General features: G+C 38.5%; 1 protein-coding gene across 1 annotated transcript in view; it reads left to right on the top strand.

The window, feature by feature from the left end:
• The window catches only part of CA13 (carbonic anhydrase 13), a 31,910-nt gene extending 24,818 nt beyond the window's left edge, over positions 1 to 7,092 (top strand). The window contains exon 7 of the mRNA XM_003782512.1: positions 6,835 to 7,092. Within this exon, the coding sequence (XP_003782560.1) occupies positions 6,835 to 6,954 (120 nt within the window). The 3' untranslated portion in view covers positions 6,955 to 7,092. The remainder of the gene's footprint in view (positions 1 to 6,834) is intronic.
• The last annotated feature ends 1,721 nt before the right edge of the window (positions 7,093 to 8,813 follow it).

Genomic DNA, 8,813 nt, shown 5'->3' with positions numbered 1-8,813 from the left:
AAAAAAAAAAAAAATAACTCCCTGCAAGTTTATAGCAGCCTACCTGTGGATTCACTTCTATATCTTATTTGAGGCTCCATGAATTAATATTATCGATGTGTCTTTTATGCAGTAGAGTATATAAAATGATAGCTGGGTTTTGGAGCTATAGTATGATTATTACTTGATAGTGAAGTATTCACTTAACGCCACTGTAGCAGGAATATTTTCAGTCATTTTAACTTTAAAGCAGATTGAACAACTTATTTAGGTAATAATTCAAATTATCATTGAATTATCACATTGTGGTGGTTTTAATTGTTAATGAATAAAGCAAAAGATATTTTAAAAATCTAATCTGAGTCTAACCATGAGAAAAACATCAGGCAAAGCTGCATTGAGGGACAGTGTACAAAATACCTGAACAGTCCTGCCAAGGTCTTCAGAACTGTCAAGGTCATCAAAAACAAGGCAAGTCTGAAGACCTGTCATCATCGAGAAATGCCTAAGGTGTCATTTAGTGATTGCTTAGTGTAATGTTCCCTGGATGGGATCCCAGAACAGAGAAAGACTTTAGTGTAGAGCAAGGAAACCTGAAGGAAGGAGTGACTTTCATTAATGATAAAATTGTTAATATTGATTTATTAATCATGTAAAAGTACTATATTAGGAAAAAATGTCAATAATAATGGGAACTGAGTATGGGGTATATGGGAAATATTTGTAGTATCTTCGCTCCAAAATTCTTTGAAAATATAAGGTTTACTTAAAAAATCCAAAACATGAGCTAGTTGATAAAATTATTCAGTTGCTCTTTCACGTAAAGTAAAATGAAAATGTCTTTATATAACTGATTTAAAGAGGTACTTTCCAAAAGATAATGTTCGATCTAAAATTTGGCAGCTCTTTTAGTCACTTCGAAACAATGTTTGTGTTCACTTTTCAGTTCCATCATATAATGTCACCAGCTGTGATGGATAAATTCTCTTTTTAGTGAGTAGGAGCCAATTTTTTTTTTTAAGGTTTTCTATTGCTATTTCTTGCCAAGTCACTGTTTGACCTAAGGGGAAAACCAGATATTTTCATTTTCTTTGTTTAATCCGTTTTTCTTTCTGAGAGTCACTTACTGAGGACTAAATTCATGATTTAATTCCATGGCATTGAGCAGGTAGATGCACTGCTTTCTGACTTTTTTTTTTTTTTTTTTGCTTGTTTGTTTTGTTGAGGCAGGTAACTCTGTTATCTGGGCTAGAGTTACAGTGGCGTCATCACAGCTCACTACAACCTCAAATTCCTGGGCTTAAGCAATTCTCCTGCCACAGCCTCACAAATAAACTGGAACTATCGGTACCCTATGCCTGCCTAAGTTTTCTGTTTTTGTAGAGACGGCAGAGTCTTGCTGTGTTGCCCAGGCTGATTTCTAACTCCTGGCCTCAACCATGCTCTAGGTCCCACTTCCCAAAGTGCTGGGATTACAGGCTGGTGTCACTGTGCTCAGCCTTCTGGTACTTTTGATAACAGATTTGTCATTTTCTTGGAAAAGTTAACTTTTCTTATCAAGTCTTTTTGGATTATCCTATATCACCTAAGTTTGCTTACTCAACTGCTGAAAATCAGTGTGTAAAGTACTTGGCTTTGATTCTTTTCTCCTTTAAGAAAATTCCTTTTTTGTTTATTGGAGTATCATTTGCCTACAATAACATTCACCAATGTTCAATGTGCAGTTGCTGTTTTCTGTGATTATACATAACCATGCAACAAGTACCACAGGCAAGACATGGACTAGATGACTTAGTTTAGCCAAAAAGCTTCCCTTGTGCCTGTTTGCATTCTTTCCCCTGCCCCATCGTAGCCCCAGGCAACCACTAACAACCTGTCACCAGAATTTTGCCTTTTCTAGAATCTTATTTGAATGAATTATATGGATTTAAAAAATTATATAGATTTTTGCGTTTGACTTCTTTTGCTTAGCATAATATTTTTAAGATTTACTCATTTCATTTATATTTATTACTGAATAATTTTCCATGATATGAATATTATTATTCAGCAACTGATGGACATTTGGGTTGCCTTCAGTTTTTGGCTATTATCAATAATAGCAATCCTTATTTGGATATCAGGAGTAATTTAGACACCTGTGTGTGGACACATTTTCTTATATCTTGGGCCCATACCTAGGACTAGAATTATTAGGCTGTGCACATTTAATTTTAGAAGGCACTATCCTATTATTTTCTAAAGTGGCTGTATTATCTTGCGTTCCCACCAGCAATGTATGCAATTTCTAGTTGTTCTATATTCCACCAGCATTTGGTATTGTCAGTCTTTCTAACTTGAGCTATTCTAGTTGATATGTGTGATTTTAACTTGCATTTATCTGATCACTTGAGATTTTGAATATTTTTCATCTGCCCGCTGGCTATGTATATATCTCCTTCTATAAAGTATCTGCTGAAATCATTTCCCTATTTTTAAATTGGGTAGCCTGTCTTTTCACTATTGAGTTTATTCATATAGTCTGGATAAAAGCTGTTTCTCATACGTATGTTTTGCCGAAGTTTTCTCTCAGTGTATGTTTTTGTTGTTGCTGTCTACCTTTGTCTTTTCAAAAGCAAAAGTGTTTGATCTTAATGAAGGCTACTTTATCAATTTATTATATATTTTAAAGTTTGTGCTTTTGGTATAGTATTTAAGAAATTTTTATCAATAAGTCACAATGGTTTTTTTTCTACTTTAAATAATTAGCTTAAATCTCTGATTATCTTTGAATTAATTTTTGTTTCTCTCCTTTCCTTCTGCTATTCCAGTTTCACAAACATCAGACCTCTTGATATTATCTATCAGGTCTCTGAGGCTCTTCTCTTTAAAAAACTCTTTATGGCTGGGAATGGTGGCTCATGCCTGTAATTCTAGCACTCTGAGAGGCCAAGGCAGCTGGATTGCCTGAACTCAGGAGTTTGAGACCAGTCTGAGGAAGTGCAAGACCCTATCTCTAAAAAATAGCTGGGTCTTGTGGTAGCTATAGTCCCAGGTACTTGGGAGGGTGAGGCAAGCAGATCACTTGAGCCCAAGAGTTTGAGGTTGCTGTGAGCTGTGACACCACAGCCCTCTATCAAGGGCAACAAAGTGAGACTCTGTCTCAAAAACCAAAACAAAACAAAATGAAAAAATGAAAATCAAAACAAAACAAAAACCCTCTCTTTAAATCTCTGCCCTTTAGCCTGGATAATTTTTATTGATGTTTATGCAAGTTCCTTTGCTCTTTCTTCTGTTATGTCCAACTGGCTAAGTCCATCTAGTGAATTTGCTATTTTAGAAACTATGCTTTTCAGCCATAAGAAAAGATGGCGACTTTATATTTTTTGTAATATCCTGGATGGAGTTGAAACACATTCTTCTTAGTAAAGTATCACAAGGATGGAAAAGCAAATATCCAATGCACTCAATACTAATAGGAAGGCAGTAGACGATCCAGGGCATGCCCAATAGGAGGAAAACTCATTTCAATTCAAGTTGGGGGAGGGGTAACAAGCGCGGGGAAGGGAGTTGGGGTGCTCTCATTGGATGGACACAGGGTGATGGGTGGTTGGCACACCTTTTGTGTGTCGGACATAACCACAAGACGAACTCTAGCTCACAAAACCAAATATTTTGACCTGGTTGCTTGTACCCTCACGTTCCCTAAAATAAATTAAGAAAAAAAAATTATTGCTTTTAGTTCTAAAATTTCTATTTGGTTCTTTATTATTATTAATATTATTATTTTCTCTGCTGAGACTTCTAAATACTCTGCTAACATTTCTCATGCATTAAAAAGATGCTTTGGGCTCAGCGCCGGTGGCTCAAGTGGCTAGGGTGCCAGCCACATACACCTAAGGTGGCAGGTTCGAATCCCCAGCCTGGGCCCGCCAAGCAACAATGATGGCTGCAACCAAAAAATGGCCAGGCGTTGTGGCAGGCACCTGTAGTCCCAGCTACTTGGGTGGCTGAGGCAGGAGACTCACTTGAGCCCAGGAGTTGGAGGTTGCTGTGAGTGTGATGCTATGGCACTCTATCCAGGGGGACAGCTTGAGGCTCTGTCTCAAAAAAAAAAAAAAAGATGCTTTGTTTAACTTCTTATAACCCCCAAGTAGTTATAATATCCACTTTAAAGTCCCTGTAAGGTTCTAGCATCTAGTTCATCTTAGGTCAGATTCCATTGATTATTTTTTCATTGCTCTATTTTCTTGTTCTTTATATGTTGAATAGTTGAATAATTTTTTTTATATCCTGGACGATATGAACATTAAGTTCTGGATTCTGTTATTTTCCCCTGATGAGTATTGTTTCTTTTATTTTAGCAGGTAATTTTCTTCACTGGGCTTGAACTGCAAATTCTTTTTCTTATACCAGAGCTCTGTCTCAGTTCAGTTCATCTGCATGGAGTCTGTTCCATGGCTACACGGTTCGCATGTTGGTTGGAGATTTGGATTGAGAATAGGGAGTTTCTCTCTCTGACTTTTTCCTTGTAAGAGAATTGTGCTCTACGCAGCTGTGTGCACCTTACAGACTATACTCAGCTCCCAGGCTAATAACTGAAGAGATAGGAACTCACTCGCAGAGTGGGGTAGGGTGGGGTGTGGATGAGAAATTGGCTGTGTGTTGATTGTCCAAAGGTGAAGGATTCATGGTGGAATATGTTTGAATGTTTTCATGATAAAAATAAAATAGTGAAAAGTAAATAAAAAGAGATTGGGGGAAATGGGGAAAACAGAAAACAAGTTAGAGATACAGTATGTTCAGTAGTTAGTGCATGGCTTATTGGCCAGATGGCTTATTTACTGAAACCTCCCATCTATCCTTCAAGTTCCTCAGCTGTAAAATGGGAAACTTGTATATTATTGATAGGATCAGTTGGGGGATTAAATGAGATAATGTAATATAAAGTACTCAGCACTGTGCTCCTACCATATCATGTTCCATAGGAAAGAGATTATTATTACTCAATGTGGCAACAGTAGAGTACAATTAAAGATGTTTGAGCATGAGAGTGATATAAAGCTGTTTACAGAACCACTGGAAAAGAGTATTTCAGATACTGGGGTTACTGTACAAGGAAATTAAAATTTTAGTATTAAAGCCAAGGAAACCAGCAAAATAGGTCGTACCGACCTCAGCCTCAAAGCTGAACTGGGCACACTGTATCAGTAGCCTATAGATGCTGAGTTGGCTTTAGGGACAGAGGGGCAGGTTTTCTGCCTGGACAAAGCTGGGGACCACATGAGAGGGTGGTGGGGGCCTGGCAGGGATGTGCATATCGAGGCCTGTGCAATGGTGGAGGACACTAGAAACAAGAGAAATCTGTGAGGGGTCTGGAGGTGTGGGGTCTACCTAGCTGGGTCAAATAGTTGGGAGGCCCAAAGTCATAAAGAGAAAGGCTTGATGAGACATCCTTGCAGCTTCAGAGACTCTTACCCAATGGAGCAGACTGGTTGAAGATCTAAAGTCACGTGTAATTCTAGACTGGTGAGGCCAAATGCTATGGAGGCAGGGAGCCTTGTCAGTTCCCAGAGGGGTTGAATGAGAGAAGGAGGGTGTGGAAGGAAAGTAAAGCCCAGATTTTCAGAGGAATCAGTGGTATGACTGACTGGGGAGGCAAGTTGTGCTTGTTGAGACCTGTGAACCAGAGCTCTAATTCAGGACTCAGGATTCCTGCCCAGCTATCTGGCATGGCCACCACAGACAGACCTGGATTATCATGATCTGTGGAAGGCTGGTGTCTTCCCTTTGCTCTCAGAGGTTAGGTTTTATTAGCCTCTGCCGCTTGACTTCACCAGAGGTTCTTTGAAGTCTCCTCTGGTTTCAGCTATAATGATCTGGTCTAACGAAACACGAGCAGTAGTAAGTTGTAAATACTTGTCTCCTTCCCATATCTGTACTCTTTTAAAAGACACCTCAAAATATCACTTGTGGAAATACATGTTTGCTTGTATATGATGGATGATCCTATCTCCATAAAGCTGGTTATAAACTGTTGCCTGTTTGTTATAAAGGCCCTCTAATTCCTCTGCCTCCCATTCTGGTTAGTATAGTACAAGAAATATTTTAGGTCTTGGGTAAATGATGATGATGGAAACCCAAATGATGTGTCTTCATCTGAATTTGCTTAACTCTGAGATTAGGTGATTATCAAAGTAATTGCCCTCACGAAAACAAAACAACACTAAAAGCATCCCTAACTTGTATTAATTGACAATATACTTTTGGTGAATATTTTTGAGAAGATAGAATTATTCAGGTAATTTTTCCATTTTCACATTACTACCATAGATCTGTGCTAAGTCTTAACAAATAATATTAAGTCACCAAGGAATTATTAAAAATTTATAAAATATACTTATGACAGAAGACTTTTCTGTAATTAGTGATTTAGATCAATATTTATTGGCCTGTAAAGATGCTCAGAATATACACTAAGTGAAAATTATCAGTTTTCAAAACAGCATATGTAATTGAGCCCATTTTGGTAATAAAACATGTTAGGCATAAGGGGGTGTGTGTGTGTGGGTGTTTGATTTCTAGATATCTATTCTTTAAAGCACATTCTCAGTGTTTCCTCTTATACTTTGATCTTCAAAATAAAGCATACTCATACCCTTAATTTTTGAACCTGTATGTGTTTGTACAGTGATGAGAATTTAGCAAATAATTGCTTTATTATATGTGACCCATAACAGAAAATTTTCATTGCATTATTTTAAGTTTCTGGTTACAGACCTAAAACTATGTTTCTAAATTTTTTTATACAAGGTAATTCATTAACATTGGTGTGAATGTCTATGCAGAGACTAACCATTCTCTTTTCTTTAACAGCTGGCCAAATTCCGCAATCTCTTGCAGACTGCTGAGGGGGAAGAAGCAGCTTTTTTGCTGAGCAATCACCGTCCACCACAGCCCCTGAAGGGCCGCAAAGTGAGAGCCTCTTTCCATTAAAGGTTGTCACCAGTGGACCACCTCAAACATGACTGTGGAGAGCCAGCAAAACAAAGCAAACAAAAATCCCTGCTAATAGTTTTTTCCTAGAATCCTAACTTATGGGTTATCATTTACCATCAGCGTCAATGCCACAAAGGAAACCAGATCTCTTTAACTAAACTAACTTAACTGCTCTGTCCCAGATTTGCCCTCGTGGATATTCAAGCAGTGGACATTGTTTGACATGTATCAAAACCCATGAAATATGTCTACTTCACCCTGGGTGACAACCTGGTCAATGTTGTAAGCCTTAGAATGTATTAAAATGTTTACCATAGGTACTGAATTAGTCATAGCTTTCAATGGTGTTCAGTGACAAACTTAAATTCATTTCCCAAATGATAGGATTGTGATGACTTCCTTGATACAAATAATTCTGCTTAATGTTTTGCTATTATTTCAATTTGTAAAAAGTAGATAATATTTTCCCTTCTTTTCTTTCTTTTTCTTTTTCTTTTTTTGACACAGAGCCTCACTTTATCGCCCTGGGTAGAGTGCTGTGGCAACACAGCTTACAACAACCTCTAACTCTTGGGCTCAAGTGATTCTCTTGCCTCAGCCTCCCAAGTAGTTGGGACTACAGGCGTCCACCACAATGCCCAGCCACTTTTTTAGAGATAGGGGTCTTGCTCTTATTCAGGCTGGTCTCGAACTCCTGAACTCAAGAAATCCAGCCACCTTGGACTCCCAGAGTGCTAGGATTATAGGCATGAGCTACTGCACCCAGCTAATATTTTCATTTGAAGTGAACTTTTGTGATGATTATACTGCTGCTCTTCATTGCACGATACTTTTTAACAAAATGAACAACATAAGCAGTGTGGAGATGAGGATATAGTTACTTAATGCATCTACTTCACAGAGCAAAAATAACCCATATAGTTTTGGTAAAAAATTTTTCAGGATGAAGTGGCTATTTTTTTTACTGTAATGAATCGTCCCATATATCATATTCACTTGTGTTAAACATGCCCTGGCTAGTCATTGACAAGATACAGTATGAAACTAACAGATTACGTGCTATCAGTGTAGGCAAAGCTACTCTCAACCTTGAACAGGCTGCCTGCTTTTGCCCAGTGTTTTGGTGGCAGAGAAGGAAGTAATCCAGTATGGCTGGCTCATCTTTCTGTCAATTGGTGGGGATACAAAAGGAGATATGAGTCTCCCATAAATATACAATTGGTCCATAAACACATCATCTGGGTTCCCCGGCAAAGCCCATTTCCCTGTTTATACCAGAGAGATGCCTTTCCATCTCTTAAGTAATTTTATAAGGTGTGGCTTGCTATTAATTTTAAGCTACTTCTTATTTATTTGTATTTGTTTTTGGTGAAGGTGGTGTTCCTTTTGCCCTTTCTTATACAAATGGAGTGACAGTAAGCACTACCTTAACAACTATGTTTAAAACTTGAACATCCTGGCTTGGTGCCTGTGGCTCAAGTGGCTAAGGCGCCAGCCACATACACCTAAGATGGCGGGTTCGAATCCAGCCCAGGCCTGCCAAACAACAATGATGGCTGCAACCAAAAAATAGCCAGGCACTGTGGCGGGCACCTATGGTCCCAGCTACTTGGGAGGCTGAGGCAGGAGACTTGCTTGAGCCCAGGAGTTTGAGGTTGCTGTGAGCTGTGATGCCACGGCACTCTACCCAGGGGGACAGCTTGAGGCTCTGTCTCAAAAAAAAGAAAAAATACAAAAAACTTGAACATCCACTGTGCCTCTGTCATCTTCTGACAGAAGTTCACCTGAGTTTCCCCTTGCTTTGGGTGGTTTTTTTCAGACACCTCTCTTCTTGTGGATGTAGATTTTAATAATTG

Source organism: Otolemur garnettii, unplaced genomic scaffold (assembly GCF_000181295.1).
Source record: "Otolemur garnettii isolate 467f Iridium unplaced genomic scaffold, OtoGar3 scaffold00004, whole genome shotgun sequence".
NCBI lineage: Eukaryota > Metazoa > Chordata > Mammalia > Primates > Galagidae > Otolemur > Otolemur garnettii.
Note: the sequence above shows the minus strand (reverse complement) of the source record. Positions and strands in the feature narration are given on the sequence as shown.